Below are 26,257 nucleotides of genomic sequence, written 5' to 3' on the forward strand. Positions count from 1 at the left end.
AAATTTTCATTTAAGACGGAATTTGCATGAACAGTTTCTGTTGGCGACTTGCAATTTAATAAAATGAAAACCGATAAAATCAACTTAATAATCATCTGAATTCAGACACTTTAAGTATGGATTGTGATTGATCATGAATCATGAACTCGGTTGTTTTTTGAATTGCGTGATATTATAAATATTCCTATATTTTTTCACTTAACCGAAATTGCATAGAGAAAAACAATAACCATTTTAAAATTTGTTGATGGATGAACTTTTTGCAAAGTACCAACAAGAATTATCGGAAGAGCGTAAGGCTCTTCAATTAAAAAAGATGAAATTTAATGATGAATATGAAAAGGATAAAGAGATGCTCTTTCGCGAGCAGGAAAGCTTTTTGGAAGAAAGACAACGTTTTGAAGAAGAAGAATCTGCATTTGATGAAATGGTTCAAACGGAAGAGCAAGTTTGTTTTTTAGATTATCCTGCATCTTTTCATAGAAATTATTTAGCGTGATGAAGTAATTTTATTAAATGTTGGAGGAAAGAATTTTTCAACTCTAAGATCAACTCTCACAAGGTTTTTTTAACATTCATTGATAAAGTTTGAAATTTTATTTATGTTTTTTGTTTTGCAGATATGAGGATTCAATGTTGAGTGCAATGTTCTCGTTTGAATGAATTTTTCTTTAAGTGTAATTTAAATATTTATAATTCTTTTGAATTCCGATTAAATTAATTTCAAGTGGAAGGCATCATCTTGGAAAAGACAACGATGACAGGATCTTTATTGATAGGGATCCGGATATTTTCTCGATGATTCTTGAATTTCTGAGAACGGGTATAATACCAATGCCAAAGAACAATGAGGAAGAAGAACTCCTTCGTCGAGAAATGGATTATTTTGCATTAGGGTTTTTATTAACTATTGTGCAATTTATGCTTATTCAAGTTTCTTTTTCTTATTTATTGTTTTATTTTTAGTCCTCCAAGAATTCCATTTTTGGAAAGATGGAATGCGAAATGGAAATCTGATGGGCTGACTCTGCGAGACGAAGGGCGGACGGTTGAAGTGATTGGCGAAGATAGAGATCATATTGTAATAATGGGGGATTCGAAAATAACTCATGGCTCTGTCACAGTGACAGTGCAGGTGACGATTCCTCGACCAAATCGTTATTCATTCGGAGTATTGCCGGATATCCCTGCTTCATTCAATAAAGGCTTTGCATATAAAAGTGGTGTTCTTGGCTGGGGACTGCACGATCACACGAGCGCACTGGGAATTTACTGTCAAACGCAGCTGGTGGCTCCAAGCACATTGGGCTATGTCAGTGGAGATTTGGTATGGAATTATGTTTCATATTGTTATTGGCATAACTTCTGTGTTTTGGGGAAACTTTTTTTTTTGTTTTGATTCGGTTTTAAATATTTTGACATATTCACTTTCAGGTTACGATGACAATTGATGTTGATAGAGGTGATCTTATTTACAAAGTGAATGGAGTTAAGTGTGCTGAACTGTTATCATCTGAAGTGCTGAAGATGGGGGTTTATATTGCAGCCACGCTTTTTAATAAAGGAGCAATATGGAAAATTGTTGAATTTTGATGTTTCTTCAAGATAAATTTTTATTACGATTTTTTTGAGTTTATAAACTCAGTAGACATTTCTGTTTCCATTCTTTAATAATTGTGGATTTTTTATAAAAAATTCTTCTTTTTTTTTTTTTAAGTATTTTGGAAAAGATACGAATCTTTGAGGGAAAAATGAAATTTCAAATTGAACTGCGTGAATGAAGTTCTTCAAATTGATTCAGTTCATCCCAATCCAATGGATCAATTTTGAAAGAATTGGACGTAAATGGAAGCAACTGGTAACAATTCATGATAATTCATCATTGCCTCACAATTTTTCAATTTAATATTGTTTTTCTTTATTTATAAAGATTCATCAAAATAAATTGCATGAATTTAGTTTCTATATTTCACTGTTTCAGTGTGTTATGAAATTAAAAGGTTTGTACAGGAGAAGAGAAAACGAGAAAATTCATAAAAAAATGAAAAAAACATTAAAATAAGTAATAAAAATCTCGCTAACTTGATTTCTAATAAAAAGTTTGGATAAAGAAAATATGCTTTCACAAATTTCGTATAAATAAAAAAATTTCCAGAAATACAATTTTCTAAAGGACTAACACCTGAATTTATCAGAATAAGAAATAAAAGCTAAATTTGAAATGGAGCATTTCCATACAAAGCTGAAGAACAAATACGTTGTTGTGAAGAAATTCAAAGTCACTACAATAACTGAAGGGAAAAGCGGATAAAGAAAAAAAAAATAAAAGAAAGTGAAAGAAAAAGAAAAATTCCTTTCAAACGATAAAATAGGCGCGAAACCTTCGGGGAAAAGCAAATTGAGTAAAAAAATCGAAAATAATTAATAAACAATAATATCTAGAAATACAAGCTAATAATACATACAAATGGATATTTATTGCGACAATGCAAAAATATACCAAATAGAAAGTCAAAAAAAGGAAGAAAACAAATGAAACAAAAGAATAAAGAATTAAAAAAGAGCAAAAGAAAAATAGTGAAAAAGAGAAAAGGAGAAAAAGAGAAAAAGAGAAAAAGAGAAAAAGAGAAAAAGAGAAAAAGAGAAAAAGAGAAATATTTAATAAAAGGATAGAAGAGAAAATAGAAAAATGACGTTTGCATACAAACAAGAAAAGATAAGCGAAAAAATGGAAGAGCACGAGAGGACATTCATTCACTCACTCACTCATCCAATCATCTTCACACATCCGCCTCTCTTTCTCTTTCTCCTCTTTCTCCTTTTCTTTCTCCTTTTCTTTCTCCTTTTCTTTCTTTCTCTTTCTCTTTATTCCCAAAAATAAACTATTGACGCAAAAAAATCAACCAATAATCAAGACGAGTAATAGACAACTCCTTTAAAATGATCGATTTCAGCCGTCTCTTTCTCAAATTGGGAAGAATCGAATAGGCAAACGATGACAACTATCAAAAACACACAAATAGTGATCACAAAAATTATAATTGTAATAATACTTCATGGATTTACACATATATAATTATCAAACTTAAAAGAAAAGAAAAGAAAAGAAAAGAAAAGAAAAGAAAAGAAAAGAAAAGAAAAGAAAAGAAAAAGAAAAAGAAAAAGAAAGAAAGAAAGAAAAGAGCTAACTCTGTAAAAGATAATGAAAGAAAAACAAATGAATGCCAACTTGAGAGAACAAGAATCATTCGTCAATTGCTCATAAGCAGAGAAGATAATCAAAACATATACTCTTAATGGAACGAGGACATTTTACGAAATGAATTCCTTCACAACTGCACGACAGCTTCCCGCGTGTCTGTTAGCATGCAATATTCTTTATTTCCTCTGCATTCTTCATCAAAAAATAATGTTTTGCTTTTTCTTTCAAAAATAAAGCAAAGAAGATAATAACTCATAAGGCTAAAAAATGAAATAGTTTGGGTAGAAGAGAACTATATGAAGAATAAGCAAGCACAAGAAGAGAACGTGGAGATATTGAAGAGGTACAAGGAAAAAAAAAATTGAAATAAAATCAAAACGAAATGAAAAAAACTAATTTTGACACCAAAATACAATTGATGAAGTTTGCATATTGAGGAATAATAAAAAATAATGCTGACATAATTGTTATTACTTCAGCCATATGGCAATGCCGATGAAGCAGAGATATGCAAGACAAAAGCACAGCACAAACAAAAGCTAGAAGCAAGAAGAAAAAGATAAGATATTAAAAAGAAGAAGGAATAATGAAGGAGTTCAAAAAAACAGAAAAAAAAAAAAAAAAAAAAAAAAAAGAAGAAAAGGAAGAAGAAGAAGAAGAAGAAAGAAAACAAATCACACGCATATATATATCCACTTCATCCATCTACTGCTTTGCCCACTCTCTTCCCTTCGACTGAATGCTTGACTGATACGACCCTGCCGATCTGAGTGATTTGGGGGAGAAGAGCGAATTCGGGCTGATGTAGCGGGAGAGTGGAGAAGTGCTAGGGGAAGTGGTGCGGGTGAAGGGGATGCTGTCTGGAAGAGGGCTTGTCGGGGAACGGGGCGAGAACGCAGTGTTGGCTGGCTTTTGTGGAGAGAGCGGGAAGTGCGTTGGGGTACTGAAACGAGATGTGCCGGTGGCGAGGGATGAGGCGACGCTGTGGCTGGACTTGGTGAGAGGAAGGCCAGCTGCTCCAGAGAAGGAAAAGAAAGGAGGAGGCGGTGGGGGTAAGTAGGAGCGGGTGGGGGAGAGAAGAGAAGAGGATGAGGGGGATGAGGGGGAGGAGTGAGAGTAAGGGGAGGAAGGAGAGGAAGGTGATAATGGCCTTCCTTGCATTGGAGAGCTAGCCAATCTCTCTATCACTCCGTCTTTCTCCTTGGCATATCCTCCATCATCAGTCAAAGTGAACATGTTCGCAAACGCCTGCTGATTAGCAGAGCGGGAATAACTTGAGTGTGATGTGCCTATGCTCATACTCATGTTCATACTCATGTTCATGTTTGTACCATCGCCTGCACCAAAGGAGTTGTATGGATGGAGAGGAGGAATAGCTTCTGTGAGAGAATGACGCTGCTGTGGGAGAGTGGGAGGGAAGGAGAGGGAAGGAGAGGAAGGGGCAGAGGGAGAGGCAGAAGAAGCAGAGAGAAGAGGAGAATTGCAGGTGGGGGAGACGACGGTGCTGCTTGAGGGAGAAAGGAGAGGGGAAGAGCAAGGAGAAGAAGGCAAGGAATTTGGCTGGCTGACAGAGTGAATGTAGTTGTGTCTTTTCTTCCTTGCCTCGTAAGGAGGAGTGGCAGAAGTGGTGGGGGAGGCAGAAGAAGCACGGGAGAATTCGTTGCGTTGCATGTCAGGCGGAGAGAGGAGAGAAGAAGAAGGAGTAGAAGGAGACAGCTGCTTCTGGAGGGCGAGGGGGATGGGGCTGCGGATGGAGGAGAGGGTGGGAGGGCGAATGGAGGAGGAGGAAGGAGAGGAAGGAGAGGAAGAAGAAGGAGAGGAAGAGGAGGTGGAAGAAGAGGAAGAAGAAGTGATGGAGGAAGTTGGGGTGATTGGTGTTGTTGTGGTGGATGTGATGGTGGAAGAGGAAGAAGAAGATGAAGAAGATGAAGAAGATGTTGATGATGAAAGATAAGAAGATGGAATATACGATGAAGAAGGTCTGTTTGGAGTGTTCAAAGAAGGCAGACAAGACGAATTTGAAGAGTTTTGTTGTGCATATTTTGACTGATATTCAGAAGTTGCTGGCTGATTAGAGGGAAATGAAGGGGCCATTGATTTAGCAGAGTATAAACGAGAAGAATGAAGAGAAGAAGAATTGGAAGAGATAGAAGAGGTGTCAGAGGAAGAAGAAGAAGAAGATGATGATGATGATGATGATGATGAGGAAGAAGAAGTTGTAGTTATTCTCTTTCTCCTCTCAATTGGGTCTTGTGGGGAAGAAGAAGGAGAAGAGGCACGTGAATGGCCTGCTGATGCTGATAAGCCAGAAGAGTTATAATAACCAGAAGAAGAAGAAGAAGAAGAAGAAGAAGAAGAAGAAGAAGAAGAAGAAGAAGAAGAAGAAGAAGAATTAGTATTTCCATATCCAGCATTCGATTCGTGTGAAGCAGTTCCATTCTCTCTGAATGCAGGAGGAGAGTGAGGAGAATGAAGAGGTGTGGCAAAGGGGGTGTTGGCAGGGGGTGAGGTTGGAAGGAGAAGAGGCTGTCCTCTGCTGACAGGGCGAGCAGGCAGAGAGCGGCGGCGCTTGATGTGGCTGTAGGGCTTGGGGGGAGGTGCAGATATGCCTTCAGAGGGAGAGAAGGAGGAAGAGGGGGAGGAGGAGGAGGAAGAAGAAGAAGAAGAAGAAGAAGAAGAAGAAGTGGGAGAAAACAAAGAAGTTTGGGAAAAGAGAGAAGTTTGAGAGGAAGTGGTTGATTGGAGAGAAGGGTGATCAGGAGGGAGGGCGGAAGAGAGAGGAGAAGAAGGAGAAGTGGAAGGGTGTTTTAAGCAAGGCAAAGGAGGAACATGAGGAGGTTTGTGTGTTTGGAGGGAGGAAGAGGAAGAGGAGGAGGAGGAGGAGGAGAAAGAAGAAGAGGAAGAAGAAGAAGTTAAAGTGGTGGAAGAAATAGAGGAGGAGGAGGAAGATAATGTTGGGTGTGTTATTTTTGAGAGGTTGAGGGAAGGAATAACAGTTGAAGTGGGAGAATTTGAAGAAGATTTTGAAGAAGAAGAAATATTTCGAGGAGAGGGAGAAGAAGAACGAGGAGAAGGTGTTGTAGAAGAAGAAGCTGAAGAAGAAGAATTTTTCATCTGTGATTGTTTTGAAGAAGATTGTTTGGATGTCTGGAAGGAAAATCCAACATCATCGTGGATGGCAGGAGGGGTGAGAGGGAAAGAAGGAGAGAGAGAAGGAGAAAGAAGATCAGAAGGGGATGATATTGAATCAGTTGATGTTATTGGTGCATTTGTTTGATTGGTAGAAGAAGAAGAAATAGAAGAAGAAGGAGCATTAGCAATGTTATGCTTCGTGCTTCCTCTTCCTCTAACATTGTCTGTTTCTGACGAGTATTCAGAACGAGAGGAGCTGTTATGAATTGCAGTGGATGCATCAGAGGTGTTTGTGAGTGAAGTTGTGTTGGTTGCATCGCCTGTTGCTTCAGAGAAGCAGGATTTGACTTGTGCGACTGGGCGGATGACGGATTTGGGGGAAGAAGAAGAAGAAGAGGAAGAAGAGGAAGAAGAGGAAGAAGAGGAAGAAGAGGAAGAAGGGGGTGGATTGGTTGAGGTGATGTTATTATTGTTGCTATTATTATTGTTTGTACTGGAAGAAATTCTGTTATTGTAACTGTTATTAGCAGTGTTATTAACATTATTTTTTGTTATGTTATCTTTTTGTTCTTGCATTTTCTGAGCAGAAGAAGAAGAAGAAGCAGAAGAAGGTGTATGAGAAGGTGGAGACAAAAGATCCGCTTCTGTGATGATTTCTGAAGCAGCTGATGGGATTGGAGAAGAAGACGACGAAACAGCCAGGGGAGAGCTAATTCTTGGCGACAGTTCCGATTCAGAGGGGAAATCGCGAGCGAGTTCAGACGCGTCGTTCAGGGGAAAGAGGTCAGAGAGAGAAGAATTCGACTGCAGAGTGGATAAGCTGTGGTGGGACTTGTTGTTTGGCGGGGGTGTGGGCGGGCGAGGGGTGAGGGAGGAGCAGGTGGTGAGGGAGGTGAGGGAAGAGCAGGGGGAGAGAGAGGGCTGGAAGGAGCTGTGGGGAGAGGTAGGGACAGTGATCTTCAGGAGGCGGTGGCGAGGGGAGGGGGGGAAGGAGGGGGAAGAGGGGGAAGATGAAGAAGAAGAAGAGGAGGAAGAAGCAGAGGAGGAAGAAGAAGAAGAAGATGATGATGATGATGATGGGGGAGAAGAAGGACGAGCGGTGGAGGAAGAGGAAGAAGGAGATGAAGTTGGGAGAGCGAACTCAAAAGAGTGGAACGAATGAACAGAATCTGATGAAGAGTCTGTTGACGAGTCTTCGTCTTCCTCTATGATCCTTCTCCTCCTCATTCCCTCTAAACTCTCTGCTTCATACACATCTTTCGTGTTTGCATCAAATGATATTGCCTGCCCATCTGCTTTGTTCGTGTTTTGCTGTTTGCTTCCACTTATCGTTTTCCCTCTTTCTATTTCAGTTTCTGTTTCTCCATCCTTATTCTTCTCTTTGCCTTTATCTTTTTCTTTATCTTTTTCTTTATCCTTCTCCCTCTCTCCTCCTTTCCTTCCTTCTTCCTTTCTCTCCTCCTCTTCCCCGTCTCCATCGTTATTAATCCCATACAATATGCTCTGCTCATCCACATCACTTGCTGTTATCACTCCTTTCAATACCTTCTCAAAGAGCTCTACTGCTTTCTTCCTCAGATTCAGATGTGCTTTTATCCTCTTCCTCTTCTCCCCTTTGAATGGATTGCACATAAACAGCGCAGAGAAGTGGTCAAACGCAGAAGAAGCGCCTGAAAACCTGGAAGAAGGGGTAGAAGATCCGTGTGGATGCGACGGCGAGGAAGAGGTAGAAGAGGTGGGAGACAGATAAGGCGACCCAGGCAGCGAGGAAGAGGCGCCGTGTGTCAAGGAGCGCATGGTGCCAGGTATTAGAGAAGGGGCCGGTGAGAGCAAGCGGTTGCCTCTTCCGACGCTGCTGTCCTGCCGCTGCACACGAGGAATGATGGATGGATGAGAAAGGCGGGTGTCGGTGTTCTGCATAGCACCGCCTGGATGTGCCTGAAACAGCTCCTCGTTGTGCTTCGCCATGTGGAAGAGCATCAGAACCCACTCGATTTCTTCAGCAGATGAGCACATTTGAAGCACGCTTGACGTTGGACACGCCAGCAGCGGTGGTGCTGAGGGTGTCCTCATCTCGTAGTATTCATACGTCTCTGCTTTGGTTTTTGCTCCGCTCACGCCACGCCGTTGAGCAGCCCGGATGGCTGTTGGAGGGCACGAGAAGGGGATGTTGCTGAGGGCGGATTCAAATGTCGGGAACGTGTGAAATCGGTTGATGCATTCAGAGAACTTCAGGATTCCCCCTCGCTGGCCCGTTTTTTTGTTACGTGCGTCATTTTCGCTGAAAGAGGATTTCCGTTGAGCCAATGACTGAACTGATGCAAGAGCTTGGCCGTATTTGCCACGTTGAGAATAAATAGGAGATATTGCGGATGCGCAAAATGAGGCCTCATCAGGCTCTATAATTGTTACGCGTGTTCGTGTTCGTTGAACGGGCTTTGAAGGTAAAATTTGAAATGAGCGATTAAAATGAGTATTTCTCATCAAAAATTCTTCTTCATAGAGTTCTGGTGTTACCGTTATTGGTGGAAGGCATTGTTCAAAGCTTTTTAGTTGGTGCTCAAATGAAGCTCTCATTCTAACTCTTCTGGCATTGGATACAACCTCAATCGCAGTAGCAGCAGGCCAGTGAAATTTTCTCATCAGATAGCCTGCAGTCACAAATAGCGCACGAGATTTTCCGTAAACCGAATGTATAAGTACAGCCTCATTTTCATTATGTGCCTCTTCAATGAAATCGTACAGGCTTGTAATGTTATAACCATCCTTATCAAACAAATACGAGTTATCTCGATCGATTAAAAAGAATGTAAGATATTCGATGCCCAAAGACAAAAATTTGTTTGATATTTCTTGGCCTGCACAATTTACAATGTGAGTTATCCGATTGGTCAACAAAAACTTATAAGAGCAAATAAATTCATTTAAAAAATTCAAATACATTAAATTGTAATTATCAATTCAATTTAATTAATTCAAACTTGTTCGCATGCAGATGCTTCGGATGTACCAATAAAAAATCCTTCCCTCAATCGAGTAACTGGGGGCAATTCAATTTCTCCATTCATCAAAGATTCTTCGGATGTATATATGGACATGTAATGAATGAAAATATAAAATTCTGCTGATTTGAGACTTTTAAAACAGAAAAACTCGATAAAGAAAAGGAAAATTCGTGACTTAAGGGTCAACTCTAATAATGTGAAATTTTTTGTTTTCCTTCAAAGTTATTTGTTTTTCCGTTTTGATAAATAACACTGAAGCAACAATTTTCATTGCAGACTATTTATAAATTCGAATATTTTTTAAGAAAACGGCTTCACAAAAAAGATATTTGTAAAGAACTTGTTTTCCTGCACGTAATTATCATAAAATATAAATGACATTTGTTAATAAAACAAAACACATCATTTTTAAAAATAAAAAAGATTGAAAGGAAAAAAATATTATATTTCAAGAACTAAATTTTTTAAGAAAAGTCAACACTTATGGAGTAAAACAAAATAATTGAAAACGTTAATAAAACAAAAAATTACATAGTAAATTACGTGATGCGATATCATTTCTGTACAAGTTCGAATTTGTGATATTTGTTATTGTGAAACAACAAATTATCCATTAAACTTTAGCTTCACTTTGATCAATCGCATAATTACTTAGAAGTGAACTTCTGTATTTTGTTCTTCTTTTGAAAAAATGGACGGCTCGGATAAGGACGAATGGTTACTTACAGACTGCGATGTTTGGTGTTCTTGAGCAGCCAATGGAGTTATGATTTGGATTGAAGAAGGTGGCAGTCGAATGTGATTATCCGATGCTTCGTCAAAATGAGTAAAGCCTATTTGAGACTTGCTACCATGAAGTTCCCGTCGCTTTGCTGTTCTAATTGCAATTATCGAAACAGCAATTGCGGCAACACAAGCAACAATACTAATGATGCTGCAGCAAAGAACAGGAATGAAGTAAGAACTTTGGCCAGTTAATGCAGAGCTGGTTTTCACTTCTCGTCCATTTGAATTTTCATTATCTTGTTGTCTTCCTTTCTGGTTTTCATGCTCTTTTTCTTCTTTCTTTTCCATCATTTTTTCTTTTTCTTTTTCTTTTTCTTTTTCTTTTTCGTCTCTTTTTTCTTTTTTGTCTTTTGGAGGCTTTTCTTTTATTTCTAGTTTTTCATCTTCTTCCTTTGACTCCTCTGTAGATTCGTCTGTTGGTTCTTCTTGTTCCTTCGCTTCTTTTTCTTCTTCCAATGTTGATCCATCAAGAAACATCACCTGGTCAAGTTCTTCTTCTTCCTCGTCTTCTCCTTCTTCTCCTTCTTTCTTCTTTTCTGGCTTTAACTTTGGTTGAGGTTTACGTTCTGGCTTGTAATGTTTCTTTCTTCCAAAGATTTCTTCTTCTTCTTCTTCTTCTTCTTCTTTATCTTCTTTATCTTCTTTATCTTCTTCCCCTATTTCTGTTTCTTCTTCAAAAGGTTTTTTCTCCTTCCTTTTTCCTGGGAATGGTTTTCTTTCTGTTTTTGTCTCTCGTTTTTCACCCTCTTGTCTTTGCCTTTCTTCTTTTCTTTGCTTCCTCTCTCTTTTCTCCATTTTGTCTTGTTTTTCCTTTTTCTTATGTTCTGGCTTTTTTGGAGGAAACCTTTTTTCTTTTCGTTTATCATCTTCTTCTTCCTCTTCTTCCTCCTCTTTCTCTTCTATTTCTTCATCAGTTTCTTCTCCTTCATAAAGCAATTCCATTTCATCCAGAATTTCTTCCTCCTCCTCTTCTTCTTCTATTTCTTCTTTTGGATGATATCTTTTTTCTTCCTCTTCGCGGAACTTTTTGGGAATATGTTTATCATCTTTAAATCTGCGTTTTTCTTCTTTTTCTTCTTCTTTTTTCATTCTTCTTTCTTCTTCTCTTTTTTCAGGCTTCTCAAATCGTTTGTCCTTCTTCTCTCTTCTGTCTTCTTTCCTTTCCTTTTTTCTTCCAAACTCACTGTCTTCCTGGTGTTTATCTTCTTTCTCATCTCTTCTGTCGCCTCTTCGATATTTTTTTCCATCTTCTCTTTCTCTTTTTTCCTCATGTTTTCTTTTATCTTTTCTCTCGTGCTGTGCTTCCTTCCTTTCATCTTCTCTCCTTTCTCCTCTTCTTTCTCCTTTTTTTCCTTCTCTTTTCCATTCTCTTTGCTCTTCACTTTGTTTTTCTTTCGGACTTTCTTCCTCCTCTTCTGGATGTGGAGTGTGTGGAGGACGAAATGGTGGTCGTGCGTGCTCTGTTGGCTCCTCAAAATCATGTTCCTTTTCTTGTTCGTGTTCACTTTCGTGTTCAGGCTCATGTTCAGGCTCATGCACAGGCTCAGGCATGGGTTCAGGCTTTTGAGGAGGCATTGGTGGTTCTTGTTCCTGCTTTTCTGGTTCTTCTGGGGTGATTGGCTCGGAGGGATCTTCAGGTTCTGCAGGCTCTGCTGGCTCGGGTGGTTTCCACTGTCTCTTTTGACTCTTCTGATTGTAATCCATCGACTGCTTCTGTTTCTGTTGAAACTGATTTTCTCATGAAAATATCATCTATCACGTTTTCAGTTGGAATCCCTTCATCTGATTGCTTTGATACTGCTATTTTTGTTAAATGTGAACTTTTTTCTTCTCCCAAAATGTCAATTTCCAAAATATTTTTTTGAAATAAAAGAATTTCTGACTGATTCTCGTTAAATCCCCAAATAAATAGCTGATGAAAGAATATAAAAGAAGAAAACAAAAGAAAATTTTTCATTACGAGTGATAACTGATTCGCTAAAATTAATGACCCTTTATCTTGTGATAATGAAGATAACATTTATTGAGCGGGAATGTTTTTTTTGAGTACAAATGAAATATTCTTGATTTGTAAACGATTTTGAGGAACAAGAAAATACGGAAAATTGATGACCCACAATATGTTTCAGTTTCCAACTTTTCGTTTAACAAAATATGTAAAAAATTCAACAAAAATGATCTGAAAATTTATGAAAACAAAAAGAAAAAGTGTTTCGTTTGTATTGCGAATATGAACTTGCAGTTAAATTGTTTTCTTAATCTTTTCATAAATAATAATGGTAATCACGAATTAAAAATGGAGAAAAAAAGAGAAAGAAAGAAAATTGAATAGTTGTATATTTCTCATTGTTGTGAATGAACAACATTTGTATATATACAACAAAATGGGAAATTTTGAAGATTTAAAGAGTACATAGTCTCCGTGTTCTGAACTGATAATTCAAATACAACAGATGGATGAAACCTCTTGTGAATTGCAAAGAATAGAAAGCAAATTTATTTCAGAAAATAATACATTTCGAAAAAGTTTTTAATAAGAAAAATAAAAAGCTACTTCACATTACACAAAACGTTATTACAAAAAGAAAGTTTTAAACATAAAACCGAAAAATTGAAAATATAAACATTATTATAATTATTATTATACGTCATATATTACAGCTCGATTAAGCTGAAGCTCCTTTCATTGCTAAATTTTTTTGCCTTCTTGCCTTTTCTTCCCTTTTTTTCTTCAGAAGTCTTCGTGCTTCTTCCACTTCGGGATCAGATTCTTCTTCCTCTTCTTCATAACTGTTAGCTGTAGCGACCGAGGAAACTGACAAATCAGTTCGTCCAGAAGTGGTTTGGTGATGTGATTCGATTTTAGTCGTTCCATTTGCTGAAACCGAAGTGGTTGTGTATGATACTTCTGCATGCATTACTGGAGCTTCGTAGTTATCGCTTTCATCATTTTTCATTTCATTTTCATTTGCATTTCCACCGTCTTGTTTCTGTTTATTACTCTGCTTCATTTTGTTAATTCCTTTATCAATTCCAGATGAAACTTGTTTTTGCCCAGCTGAAATGAGAGAGTCAAGAACAGTCATCTCTTTTTTGTTTTGTGAACTTGCACCGCCAGTTGTACTTTTCGTTTTCTTTTGATCTCCTTCAATTTGTTTTTGAACTGTCTGGGTAACTGTCTGTTGTGCAGCCCTTGTAAGCTTTGTTTGTACTTGTTGTGTTGAAGTGATTCCCACAGCTTTTTGAACTGAATAGGCTTGCTGTTGAGAAAAACAATCGCCCATTGATCTTTTGATGATCTATTTTGCCCTAATTGTTTATATTTTTATTCATCTTTTTGATTTTTTGAATTTGATTTTCAAAAGTGATGGAATATGTTTGCATGGATAGAGTTGTTCGATTAAATGAAACTTGTTTTTTTTTCCTTATAAGTTGATCCAGACATTCCCAATCCTTTATTTGTTATTTTTTCGAAAAGTATTTTCATTAATTATTTCAAATGTATAAAAGATATCATTTTCCCATTTCTCTTTATTGACATTTACAGGAGGGATGAGTTCTTATGAACGATTTCCGAACGAGAAATTTGTTTGCTCAGATTTTTAATTGAGCCACCTTCAATATATATCTTATATTTTTTACTTGAAATTTTTTAAATTTGTCAATTTTAATACTTTGTTGTAGGATGCTCAAAAACAATCAGCGGGTTCCAATAGGGCTTATCATGCATCAATGAGTAACGATTCTCAATTGGGATATGATTCTCATTCATCTTATGTTCACCATTCGTTTGAAGAATTACAACACGAACATAATTCAGAAAGCATCTCAAAATGCACATCAGAATTTGTGATACAACACTTTACAGTTCCAAAGGATGAGCTTCCTTTGGACATTGATAAAGATGATATACACAACGAATTACAATGCACTGAATATGTTGATTCAATTTATTCTTATTTACGAGTATTAGAAGTTTGATTTTATCTTGATTTCTTGCAATTATTATATTTTAATTTGTTTTGTTTTTGATTGATTTTTCGATTTTAATTTTTTTTTCTATTTTTTGCAGGCTTCAAATCGACCAGTACCAAATTACATATTAAAACAACAGTTCATAAATGTTCGGCATAGAGACATGAGCGTTGATTATATTGTGCAACTTCATAGACATATTTCAATAATCTTTGAATATTCTTTAGAGTTGGAAACGTTGTTTTTGTCCGTTTCTCTTGTGGATCGATTTTTATCACGAAGAATGGTTTCACAAGAAAAAATACGTCTTGTAGCTGTAACTTGTTTTTATATTGCGTGCAAATTTGAAGAGAAATACTATCCAACTATTGATGAATTGCTTCGTTTTGTGCCAAGCGCTGGATCAAAGGAAGATGTTTGCCTGATGGAGCGTACAATTTTGAACGAGCTAAAATATCTGCTTGGGATACCAACATCTGTGACATTTTTAAAACGGTTTATTAAAGCGGCTTTTGCTGATACGGTTCTCGGAATGACTGCACGGTTTATTTCCGAATTCTGTTTGATGTCGATTTCACTGTGCACAAATTATTTACCTTCGGTTGTTGCTGCTGCAACTGTGGCCAATAGCTTGCGTGTTGTTGGGAAGGCGCCGTGGACTGCTACGTTGGAGAAGGTCACTGGCTATACATACGAGCAGATAAGACCGTGTATGGTTGAGATGAGAGAGCATGTTAAGCGTGCTCCGACAATGAAGCTGCAGACGATTTACAAAAAGTATTCCGTGGAAAAATACAGAAAGGCAGCGATTAGGGTGTTGCAGAATATTTGAAATTGATCATTCAATATGTTGAGCTGATGATGTGCCTTAAAGGAAACTTCAGGTACTTTTTCTGCTTTGCGATGAAAGAAAATAAGAGGATAATTTTGTTCAGTGAGTTACAACTGTTTTCATGAAGCCTATACGTTGATTTATGGTGCATACGCTCCATTCGGCTGATCGTTTTTTATATGTGCATGAAAATATATCTCTTGCGTTATTATTTATCTTATAAATTAATATGTAATGATCTTTATGATGTTTTTTATTTTTATTTTTATTTTTATTTTTATTTAAACGTTGTTTGTAACGCGCAAATATCATCTATTGCATATTAAGATAAGCCATAATTATAAAGATCATCTATAAAAATGAAATGATGAAAAGAAATGAGAAAAGAAATAAACAAATCGACAGTGAGATGAAAATACTTTGTTTTTTCAAATTTGTTATGTTACATGTGAAATGTAGTGCTATTCGTTGCAATCAGCTCTACACAAAGTTCTCTGAAGCGAACATGCATCAACGCATTCCTCATAATTCGAATTCAAAATATATGAGTTATCATTATTATTAACCTCATCGCACTTTGGATTATCTTCTGATTCAACGTTTAATGAGCCACAATGTGTTCCACTATTAGAAATTTTAGTATCAACTTTAGGGCAATGAACAATGCATGCTCTCCATTGAGCAATGCAATGAAGGCAACATTTCTCATTTGAAGATAAATTATGAGAAGTATTTAAAAGCGGAAGATGGAGAAATCCGATTTTTTGATTTATTGTTCGAATGTAATTCGAATGAGGTGTTTCTTGTGATATATTGCTTCTAAACTTTTGCTGTATCATAAAGGGGTTTGTGTTTAATAAATGATTTATTTTTTCAGTTTTTAAATCAGTAATTGGATTTTCTTCTTCACATAAATTTCTGCATTCTTCACGTTGCTTTGAGCAGTAAATTTGCGTGTCATTCGATGATGAATGAAGAAATAGGCACAATCTCCATTCTTCGATACAATGAAGCTGACTTTTTCAAAAAAAAATAAAAAATAAATAAATAGACAACAATAAAATAGCAAGAAGAGCAAAAATTGCAATGTCACACTCAAACCTTGCATTGGTCCAATTTTGTAAGTGAAGTATTTTCCTTATCCACAAGAGAAGAGGAACGAAATAAAAGAAAAATAACTTTTCCAACGAAAAGCAATGAAAAAATCATGTTCTCCAACACAGACACTTGCGCCTATTTAAACTGGATATGTGCAGTATATTTTGAATTTCAGTTAAAATGCACTTCAGCTGTAGACAAACATATCCTCTGATCAAGAAACCATACTAAATATAAAAAGTTTTCAATGAGTTTTCGCGGAGAAATTCTTGGAAGATTGCGCGAACAAATCAAAGAGAAAGGAATTGATATGCTAATTGTTCCATCGGAAGATGAACATGACAGGTTTGTTTTTTTGAAAACTTGTTTCTGTTTTGAAATATCTTGATATTTAGTGAATATCCAAGTGAAGCTGATAAGCGTCGAGAGTTCATTTCAGGATTTACAGGAAGTTCTGGTACAGCAATCGTTACCCAAACTAATGCATGGTTACTGACTGATTCTCGATATTTTGTTCAAGCGGAAAAACAACTTGATTCGTCCTTATGGAAATTGGTCAAGAATAGATTTATTGAAGATTTTATCATAAATGAATTGCCAAATCTGGACGTTAAAACGATTGCGGTTAATGGCTGGGTTATTTCGTATTCTTCATTTAAATCCATTTTATCTTGCCTTGAATCAATCAAACAAAATCATTCACAAAAAACGGGACATAGTTTAACATTGACAGCATTAAATGAGGATTTAATAGATCCCATTTGGAAAGATTATGGAAGACCTTCTTATAAAAAAGAGCCAATATTTGATTATCCAGTTGAATGCGCAGGCATGGAAAGATTCCAAAAAGTATTAAGATTATGGGGAAAGGTCACATCATCAAAAGGTTATAAGAAATCAAGAACTGAAATGGAAAAAGAAAAATTAGATCTTAGCAAAAATATCATTGAGCATAGCGAGGGGCAGTTGTCAAAACCTGTAAGTCAAAGAGGAGAATTCATGATTATTTCTGCTCTTCCTGAAATTTGCTGGTTGCTAAATATTCGTGGAGGAGATATTGACTGTGTTCCGGTTCCTAGATGCTATCTCATTTTACAACGAGTTAATGAGTCTGATGAAAGTACTTTTGGTAGGAAACATGAAGGTGTTGTTTATTCGGCTGTTTTATTTACAGATTCTTCATTTGACGATTCGATTAAAAGCACTTCTGAAATGATGAGTTGGGTAAAAGTTGCTCCATTGATTGACTTTATAAGCAAGTTGAATGAAATTAGTGAAACAAGTGATTTTTGCTTTGCCGACCTGAATTCAACGTCGGTTATAGTACATTTAAAAGTGGAATCAGCGCATTGCCGCATTATTCCTTTCTCAGGTGAAGTGAATGCATTGATGAAAGTGAAGACTGAGGCAGAAGTGGCAAACCTGAAAGAGGTTCATGCCATAGATAGCATTTCATTGATAAAGTTCTTTTACTGGTTGCACACTTTCTTCTCCAAGCGCCGTTATGAATCTTCCGAGCCACCTCGATGTTCTTTCCCAGCAACAGAATACGATCTTATCGAAGTGATTGAGTATTTCCGGAAGATCGCAGTTGATTTGTTTTATTCGGAAAAGAACCCGAACCAGAATTTTGGAAGTATCAAACACAGATACTTGTATCCTTCGTTTGAGCATATCGTGGCTGCAGATGAAAACGGAGCGATTGTTCATTACAAGCCAGAGCCGCCAGAGGAAGTCGAAGAAGAAGAAGAAGATCCGAATGAAAAAGAAAAAGGTGAAAAGAAGAGAAAGATTATGAAGAATTGTTCAAAGGTGATTACTGAAAATTCGATGATATTATTTGATATAGGTGGACAGTACATGGGTGGAACAACAGATGGTTTGAATTTTTTAATTTTTTTTTTTTGAATGAAACTTTATTCACATAAAATTTGTTTGGTTTATTCTTTTTCCCACTGTTTATTTTGTAATTGATATAATTTTTGTTGATAATTTGAATCTTTTCACATAACCTTCTGAAAGTTACTCGCACTGTCCATCTTTCAACGCCGACGCCTCGCCAGAAGCGTGTTTACACCCTCGTTCTTTCCAGTCACATTGGGCTGTTCCTCTCTCGTTTCCCTGCGCCTGTATTCACTCCAAACACCACTTGCTACGGTACAAGAGCAATCAAGCTGGACTGTCTGGCGCGTGCCCCTCTCTGGAAGCACGGGATGGACTATACCCACTCCACGGGGCATGGTGTGGGCTCGATGCTGTGTGTGCATGAGTGCCCTCCAAACATGTCTGGATTGGAAGTGCTCAGTTGTCATCAGACTGTGACGGTGGAGCCTGGGCTGTATTTGGAAGGTGAGTTTGGTGTTAGGATTGAGTCTCTTGCTCTGGTGGAGAGGACAATTGAAGGGGTGGTGCCAGCTGTCGAGGGCGATATGCCTGCTGGAATGAGCCTGTCTGAATGGCTGGATGAAATGGATAAGAAAGATGGTATTTATTCGTCTACTCCTTCGTCGTCTTCTAAGGCTTCTGAAAGTGAGAAAGCTGAATCACAGAGCAAAAAGAAATCAGATTATGACTGGTTGTATCTTCAGACACAGACATATGTTCCATATTGCAGATCTCTAATTGATCCTTCTTTGTTATCGTTGGATGAAAAACGTTGGCTTAACGCATTTAATGTTGAATGCAGAAAGAGAATGTTGCCATTTTTGGATGAGGAAGAAAAAATGTGGTTGTTGGAGGAAACAAAGCCATGGGAATGAAGATTTCATTCTTTTCTTGGGCATACTCAATATGTTGATGTGATGTTTTTATTTATCATGTGATTTGTCTATTTATTTTCAAATTTTTATTGCCTGATGGATTGAACCCTAATTTTTTTTTAATTTTTATTTTGGATTAAGTTTTGTAATTATAATAAACAAATATTGCCTTGCTCATAATTTAGGTTCTTGAATTTTAGAAAAATACGTAAAAGATTTTTTAAAGCATTAGTTGAAAAGTGTAAGTTAACCATCTGTTTTTGAAATAATATTCTTTGAGCATTGAAAAATAAATGTCTCCTTTTATCTCCTTTGACTCAATCTTGTTTTCATCCATATTCGTGAAATATGAAGGCTGTCGATTTTGTTTAAGTTGAGATGACATTGGATAATCAAGGGAAAAGCACAGTTTTTCAATTTAAATATCAATCTTTCGAAAAACGGAAATAACTCAAAGTGCAAATTTTGAACAATAATTAGCATGTTAATAAATTTTTATTTGAACGAACTTCATGTTGAAAAATAGCGTTTTTCTTTATCTTTTAACATTATTCTCAGTTTCGCTATATTTTTTCTCAAGAAACAAAATACGAATTCAAAATCTTAAACATCAACGAAATTTTGAAATAGAATTTTCTATTTCTTAAAAATAGTTTTAATTCAATCTTTTTCCATAACATTATTTTTCAATTAGATGCAACAGGTTTGAAGTTAATTTAATTGAATATTATTTGCTCTAACATTAAATTGGATACATTATTAACAATAATATATATGTAGCCTCCGATTGGTTTTCTTTTTGATTTAGATGGAACCCTCTGTGAAACAGACACACTTCATTTCGCTTGTTGGAAAGAAATGCTCAAGCCGCTGATGGGAGATATTGATCTTACATTTTATCAAAAGCACATATCAGGGGGAAGTAACGAACAAATTCTACGAGATCTTTTTCCATCTTGGACAAAAGAGCAGTGCAAGGAATGGGCTGACAAAAAAGAGGCTATCTTCAGAGAAAGGGCTTCTTCTGGAGGACTTGATTGCGTTGAGGGATTTAGAGATTTCTTATCATTTATCAGCTGTGAAGGTAAATGGACTTTTAAAAATGAAAAAGGAGAAGAAATTCCAATTATTCCTGTTGTTGTGACCAATGCCCCAATTGAGAATTCTGTATTTATGTTAGAAGCTTTAAAATTTCATCAAGTTGAACATCAAGCAAGTTCCTCTGAAGGACAGAGCCCTCATAGGTGTTTCCCTCCTTTCAAAGATGTGTTTATTGTTGATGAAAGAGGATGCCGTGGAAAGCCATATCCGGATCCGTATGCAAACGCAATGAAAGAAAATGGACTAACCCCAGAAAGATGCATTGCATTTGAGGATTCAAGAAGTGGCGTTACTGCTGCATCAAATGCACAAGTTCAAACAGTTATTGGAATCAGAACGACGCATACAGATGAGCAATTAAAAGAGGTTGGAGCAAAACGTACTGTTAAAAATTGGAAAGAAATGATGGCATATGGTTCATCAGTTGAATCACTAATTAAAGCGCTTTTATCATTGGAACATGAAATAAAAGATTAATTTATTCATTTTTGACTTCGCTACCAAGATAGCGAAAAGATATATTCATTTATTTACTCTATTATTTTATTCTAAAAATGTTAGTCAATATTTTATATCACAATTTTCGTTTTGTTTGGAAATGTTTTATTTAGCCCATCATTTGAGTCAAATTTTATTTAATTCTTGTTTGTTTTGTATAAACAAGTCGGAAGCAAAATGACGCAAAAGAGAAGCAAGCCTTCAAATATCGTATTAGAAATTCGTTCATCTGATTTTCAAAAACATCCTTCGTTAATGTTGAATGACTCTCAATCGAAATGCAAACAGTTGTCTCAACATTCTACACAAGATATGTTAATAAATCCTCACCAACAAACATATAAAAAATGTTCATCAGATGGTAGCAAAAGGCCTGCCGGTAAGCACAGCATATCAACTCAGGATTCTTTTTATCATTATCGAAAACAAAAGATGAAAGGTTGCGCTGTTAGCAATTATTAAAAATAAATTTTAATGACTTTTTTATCTAACCATTTGAATTTTTGTTCAGATTCTTTGCCAATTTTAAGTGAAGTTTCAGAGTTTACGTCTTTTTTTAATGATTCGTGTTTTACGCAACAAGAAGAATTAAAGAATATTGAGGAACAAGATGATGAATTACTTCAAATGATTCGCCAAGAGCAGGATGGAAAAAGAAATACAATTGATGAAAAAGACAATCAAGAAGTTACAATGAACTTTCGCCATCTTCTGCAAGAAGTTGATGAACTGATGACGTCAAGATCAGGACCTAATAGTGGTATTGGGTTGAGTGGAACTTTGGAAAGGTTTGATAATACTTCGTCTTTCCGTGAGCTACCAAGGGCGCAAACGTCAATAGGGTTTGTTGGAAAAAAGAAGAAGAAACTAATACGTATCAATTCACTCTTCAATCCAAAAGATCAAAAGAGGAAAGTGGTTCATCTGGAATCAGCGATAGAAGAATTAAAGGAACAGGTTCGAGCTCGGCAAATGAAAAGGCCAGCAGGATGGAATTTGAACGAGCAAGCCACTGATGAAGGGTCTGAGAGTGGAAGTGTTACAAAAAGATCAACACATCAGAGTATCAATGAAAGACATAGAGAAAGAGCAGACTTCAGTTCGCAAGCACACAAAAATGCGCCTGGAAAAAGTCTGTTAGAATTGTCTGCAGATTCTGAACCGTCGTCTGTGGCTGTGTCGCGTGCCAAGCTGCCGCCTCTATTTGAAGAGCAGATCCGATCGCCTGCGTTTCTCGAGGCGTATTGTTCATCGCACAAGGACTCGGAGGCGGTGATGGAAGACCTGACGATGATGAAGATGAGAGAGGAGATGCTGCAGCAGTCCCCGGTCGAGGAAATGCGCAGAGCAACCGAAAGTTGGATGGCTGCGAGAGCAAACACGGCAGAATATGGAACCAGAGAGATTTCGAGTAAAGAGCGGGAGATGAGTCCAGAGGATGATTATTATGATGATCTGGATGTTTCCTTTGAGCATAAGGATCTCGGCCGTACGCGTTCTTCAGCTGATTATGCTTATAAAAGAGGTTTTCTTGATGGAACACACTCTGATTCAATTCAAGATGATATCTTCTCTTCTTCTCAGTCAATGAAGCTTACTGATCAAATGCAGCTGCATCCGTTTTTGCAGCAAATGTCGTTGGAACAGCAGATGAGCACGCTCACAAAAGTTACACAGCCTTTTTCTTTGCCTCAGCGCTCGCACAGTTCGATGGAAGCTTCACGTTACCAAAGCATATACAGCAGATCTTACCGAACATATGCTCCTTCATCTTCACTTTCATCTTCTTCTTCTTCCTCTGATTCCATTTCTGCGTTGTCTTCGATATATTTTGACCCATCTTTTGCGTCTCAGCTGTCACATCGCCATCCAACACAGTTTTCGTCTCCGCTTCCGTCTTTACGTTCATCCCGCAGAAATGAAAATGTACAGTCGCCTTATTCAAGTGTGAATAGGGGAAGTGCTGTGAGAGCTGACTCTTCTTCATCAAATCCACCATTCAATTCATCCACACTCAGTGAAATGACTTCTGAAGGTGATCGTTTTGTTCCTGCTTCAAATGCCTCTGCTGTTCGTTCTTCGACCGCCACGACGTCTGTTTTCGATTTCTGCGATTCGTCGCCCCATTCGCAGCTGCCTGTTTTTGTTCAAAAGTCATCCCGCCTTCAGAAAGAGAGAGAGAAAGAAGATTATCTTCATTCAACAAACACCGAAGAAAAGGAGACGACTTCACCAGCACATGTGAAGAGGCACCCGAAGGAGATTATCATCCCACCAAACCGCACAGCTGCCAGTTTTGCAAGTCAACCTCAACTCTCTTCCTCTCAACAGATGACACAATCACGCACACAACAGACGAATACTAATTCCCCAATTCGCTATCAGCGCCCTGAAATTCCCCCGCTTCTCCACACTGTTTCTGTTCTTTCTTCTCGTTCATCTGCCTTTCCCTCCAACGATTTCAGTTTGAATTCTCCTCAGACAACATCTCGAACACTCCATGCTTCCACACAGCGTTCCTATCAGATTTCGCCGCTGACTCAGAGAAGCACCTCGTCTGCTTCCTCCACTGCCCGCACTCTTAGCACACTGAATTCATCATCTCCTGATGAAATGTCGAAGACTTTGTTGTCATTGAGCTCAATGCCATTCAACTCCATATCACGTTCTGTGAATACTCATCGTGCAACAACAACACCATTTGCTTCGTATGACGTCTTAAATACGCCTCGAAATGGATCTTCTAATGGTTTGATTGAAATGTCTCCTTCGACGTATCGCTTCCTCCAAGTGAGGCAGAGGTTTCTGTTGCAGCAGCAGGCAGAGCACAAACAGAGAGAAGAGCGGCTGCTGAATGAAGAGATAGCTCATTCTGTTCTTCCGCTAGGCACAAAGAGTTCTTTTTCTTCTCCTCTTGCAGCTTCTTTGTCCTCTCCCCTGCTGCCTTCACAGATAAACTCGCGGGGGCAGTTTGTGGTTGTGGAAGGGCAGCGCCGGAAGACGACGATGTGGAAGACAGTGATAAACGCTGCGCTTCGCCTTGCTGTGCTTTTGGACGGGCTGAGCGAAGACCGCAATCGGAGGTGGATTAAAATGGCTGTGATGAAAGAGATGAGAAGGAGGAGAATTGAAGAGTTGAAGACAGAAATTAGGAAGAGAAGAAGAAAAATGCTTGTGTCGTTTCAGGTTCTGGCAAGGTTTGATATGGAGTGTTTTTTTTTTTTCATTAATGAAATGTTTTATGTTGATTTTGGCTTTTATTTTTGAATTCGAATTATTTGATGAACATAAATGTTTCACATTTCGTAATCTGCCATCTTATTCTTCATGAATCTATTACCCTTTTATATTATATGTGATTTTGCCTGTATCATGATATTTTATTGATTTGTATAGAGCACTTGGCAGATTTATTTGTGCACAAAGAATGAAGCAAAGAAGGAGAAATGCAGAAATAATGCGATCTCTAATGTTTCAGACACAGATTCACATGATATTTGTTATCAGAGTCAACAAGTTCCGATCAATCAGTATGTTGTTATTTGGAGTTTTGTGGTTTTTCCTGTTTGTTTTGTTTGTCATACCAACCCATTTGCCTCTTATTAAATAACTTCTTTTCATCTTTTAATTACATTAAATGTTTCAATCATTTTTTCCCTGAAATTGTAATCTTTTTTTTATTGGCTCTTCTATTTCGCTTTTGTTAACTTTACTCAGTAATCAACTGCCAGAGAAAAGCAAAGAGCTTTATCAGATGTTTGAGTGCTCGCTATACTGCAGTAGATATAATGGTATGAAATCTGTAAATAAGATTTCACAGCAACTGTGAGAAATGAAAAAATAGATATTTGTGATTTTTTTGTTGGTTAATCTGCATTATATGAATGAGTTATTTAGTGATGATTTTGCAGTTAAATATTTTTTATTCTAATTATTTTATTTGCTTTTTATTTCGTTGCTCATTTATATTTTTATTAAAGTGGAGAAGCGAAGAAGCTCGTATTTTACTAGACACTTTACCTGTTTGGGGAAACCCGAGGAAATACAGAAGAAGTTGGAAATGGATGAGTAAAAACGATACTTTGGACAGTTTTGAAAAGGAAGAAAAGAACGGAAACTTCGAAGGGTTTGTTTATATTGCAAAATTATTGTTGAATTTTTTTTGGAAATAAAGAGCTTTTTTTTTGATTTGTATTATTGTGAATGAAACTTGATAAGATATTTTCCATAAATCATTTTCTACAAATTTATATCTTTTAATTGATCATTTTCTTAATGATATTTTAAATATCTGTACTGCTGTGTTAAATCTTTATTTGTAGCGTTCCTTCAATGAGTCCAGATGACCCAGATGAAGTAACATATCAGAAACTAAAGGAACTTTATCCATTTGAACTTAGCCGTCTTTCAGTCGCAATAGAGGCTAATACATACAATCCTATTGTAACTGAAGCACCTGCTGTATCATCAAACTCATCTGCTAATTATTCCACACTTCAGAGCAACCTGACTGTCACAGATAAGCTTCCTGTTTCAGAGCAGCTTGATGTCATAGATTCATCCAATAAAACTTCCCCAGGCAATCAGAGTGAGCAATCTCAGATTCATTTTGATTCACTCCAGAATTTGGTGAAGCAGTTTCTTGATGTCATGGGACACGACCAGCAGCGGTTCAGATCGTCATCATCACGAGGCTCTTTAATTCGGAATGTCTCTTCTGCAAATATGTCATCGTCTTCAGCATCATTATCGCATCCAAATTCTCAAAGCAATCGTCCTCTTGTGAGGATGAACACCAAGTTCATTAAGCACCATTCTTCTTTGCCTTTGAATTCTGTTGATAGCTCTGCTGCTCAAAAGCAGAATGGTATTAATTCTGATGCTTCTTCAAATAATCCAGAAAATATTCTTCTCTCAGCTCCCTCGTTTCTCATTCTTGAAGAGCGGGAAAAAGAGAATTCAAAAGAGATGTTATCGCATAAGCATGGCATGAATGGAAAAGTGCGAGGCAACAGCGGGAGTGATAGAGCCGAAAGAGCTGAGAAGCAGCAGTTGCATGCGCTTGTTCCTGAGCTGATACGGCTGCGAATCATCCGTCGTGTTGTAAGAGAGCTTCGGAAGGAGTGGATACTGGAGACGCGCCCAGTGGTGCATGTTCCGGCAATGGGAGGGGTTCCAATGAAAGAAGAGGAAAAGGATATGCAGATGGAAGTAGATGAGGCATTAGAAAATGCAACGTATTCTTGTCAGCAGCAACAGATGTTATCTCCAATCACACCAACATCAATTGACACGAAGAGCTTTATGAGTGAGCGAATTGCTTCACCACGTTCTGTTAAATCATCTTCTTTTGGCGTGAAACCAATCTCGTTTATACCAAAACGGAAGGAAGCTAAAGATATTCCAGTGTTTCCCATGCTTGTAAAGATACGTCGACATATCCATCAAATGGTGTGTGAAGGGATGCGAGCAACAATTGAAGAGGATTCTAAAACAAAATATGGGTTGTGAAAATAAGATGTGTTCGAGAAAAGAGATTCGATCTTTTTAAACAATAAATAAAGTTTAAAGATATTTAACTTTTCAATGTTGCTGAAAAAGAGAAATTTCTGTGTTAAAATGAAATACTTAAATGTGCGTTACATGACTATTTCTTCCTTTTAAGCCTTTGTAATATTTCGATTATGCGATGATTGATTGATTGATTGTTGAAAATCTTATGATTTGGATTGGTAAATATTTTGTTAAGTTTAAGAAATTTCGTGGATGTTTAGAAATTTGTTATTATGCAATTACACTTTTTTTTAAATATCCATACGTTCACAATTTGCTTTATTTTTTCTTGGCTTACAAAGTGAGTTATTTGATG

The 26,257-nt window shown here is 37.1% G+C and overlaps 9 protein-coding genes across 9 annotated transcripts; 5 read left to right on the forward strand and 4 right to left on the reverse strand.

Annotated features, from left to right (window-relative positions):
• Positions 1-247: 247 nt before the first annotated feature.
• MONOS_140 (putative BTB/POZ domain-containing protein KCTD7/14) lies at positions 248-1,696 on the forward strand (the record flags this gene model as incomplete). Its single annotated transcript, XM_067866760.1, has 6 exons — positions 248-448; positions 495-562; positions 621-653; positions 729-896; positions 967-1,327; positions 1,435-1,696. 6 exons carry the CDS (start codon positions 248-250, stop codon positions 1,591-1,593), a joined length of 990 nt encoding a protein of 329 aa, XP_067719531.1. The 3' UTR covers positions 1,594-1,696.
• A 2,211-nt stretch (positions 1,697-3,907) lies between these two features.
• MONOS_139 (putative Dual specificity phosphatase, catalytic domain) lies at positions 3,908-9,432 on the reverse strand (the record flags this gene model as incomplete). Its single annotated transcript, XM_067866647.1, has 2 exons — positions 3,908-9,235; positions 9,316-9,432. The coding sequence occupies 2 exons, from the start codon at positions 9,430-9,432 to the stop codon at positions 3,908-3,910; spliced, it is 5,445 nt and encodes a 1,814-aa protein (XP_067719532.1).
• A 297-nt stretch (positions 9,433-9,729) lies between these two features.
• MONOS_138 (uncharacterized protein) lies at positions 9,730-12,011 on the reverse strand. Its single transcript, XM_067866534.1, has one exon. It carries the CDS (start codon positions 11,827-11,829, stop codon positions 9,991-9,993), a length of 1,839 nt encoding a protein of 612 aa, XP_067719533.1. The 5' UTR covers positions 11,830-12,011; the 3' UTR covers positions 9,730-9,990.
• A 128-nt stretch (positions 12,012-12,139) lies between these two features.
• On the reverse strand, positions 12,140-13,426 carry MONOS_137 (uncharacterized protein). The gene has a single exon (XM_067866425.1). The coding sequence runs from the start codon at positions 13,407-13,409 to the stop codon at positions 12,792-12,794; it is 618 nt and encodes a 205-aa protein (XP_067719534.1). The 5' UTR covers positions 13,410-13,426; the 3' UTR covers positions 12,140-12,791.
• A 153-nt stretch (positions 13,427-13,579) lies between these two features.
• Positions 13,580-15,187, forward strand: MONOS_136 (putative G2/mitotic-specific cyclin-2). The gene is made up of 3 exons (XM_067866314.1): positions 13,580-13,713; positions 13,810-14,100; positions 14,198-15,187. The coding sequence occupies exons 1-3, from the start codon at positions 13,678-13,680 to the stop codon at positions 14,930-14,932; spliced, it is 1,062 nt and encodes a 353-aa protein (XP_067719535.1). The 5' UTR covers positions 13,580-13,677; the 3' UTR covers positions 14,933-15,187.
• Positions 15,183-16,246, reverse strand: MONOS_18696 (uncharacterized protein). Its single transcript, XM_067871738.1, has 2 exons — positions 16,034-16,246; positions 15,183-15,945 (listed from the first exon to the last, which is right to left on the reverse strand). Exons 1-2 carry the CDS (start codon positions 16,139-16,141, stop codon positions 15,394-15,396), a joined length of 660 nt encoding a protein of 219 aa, XP_067719536.1. The 5' UTR covers positions 16,142-16,246; the 3' UTR covers positions 15,183-15,393.
• An 8-nt stretch (positions 16,247-16,254) lies between these two features.
• On the forward strand, positions 16,255-18,969 carry MONOS_135 (putative X-Pro dipeptidase). The gene is made up of 3 exons (XM_067866209.1): positions 16,255-16,375; positions 16,426-17,909; positions 18,053-18,969. Exons 1-3 carry the CDS (start codon positions 16,278-16,280, stop codon positions 18,787-18,789), a joined length of 2,319 nt encoding a protein of 772 aa, XP_067719537.1. The 5' UTR covers positions 16,255-16,277; the 3' UTR covers positions 18,790-18,969.
• A 678-nt stretch (positions 18,970-19,647) lies between these two features.
• Positions 19,648-20,367, forward strand: MONOS_134 (putative hydrolase; the record flags this gene model as incomplete). The annotated part of the gene is made up of 1 exon (XM_067866096.1): positions 19,648-20,367. One exon carries the CDS (start codon positions 19,648-19,650, stop codon positions 20,365-20,367), a length of 720 nt encoding a protein of 239 aa, XP_067719538.1.
• Positions 20,368-21,015: 648 nt separating this feature from the next.
• Positions 21,016-25,899, forward strand: MONOS_133 (uncharacterized protein; the record flags this gene model as incomplete). Its single annotated transcript, XM_067865992.1, has 5 exons — positions 21,016-23,585; positions 23,785-23,918; positions 24,106-24,179; positions 24,369-24,514; positions 24,711-25,899. The coding sequence occupies 5 exons, from the start codon at positions 21,016-21,018 to the stop codon at positions 25,897-25,899; spliced, it is 4,113 nt and encodes a 1,370-aa protein (XP_067719539.1).
• Between the last annotated feature and the right edge of the window lie 358 nt (positions 25,900-26,257).

This window comes from Monocercomonoides exilis (assembly GCF_001643675.1).
Source record: "Monocercomonoides exilis strain PA203 chromosome Unknown scaffold61-464226, whole genome shotgun sequence".
NCBI classification, from domain to species: Eukaryota; Preaxostyla; order Oxymonadida; family Polymastigidae; genus Monocercomonoides; species Monocercomonoides exilis.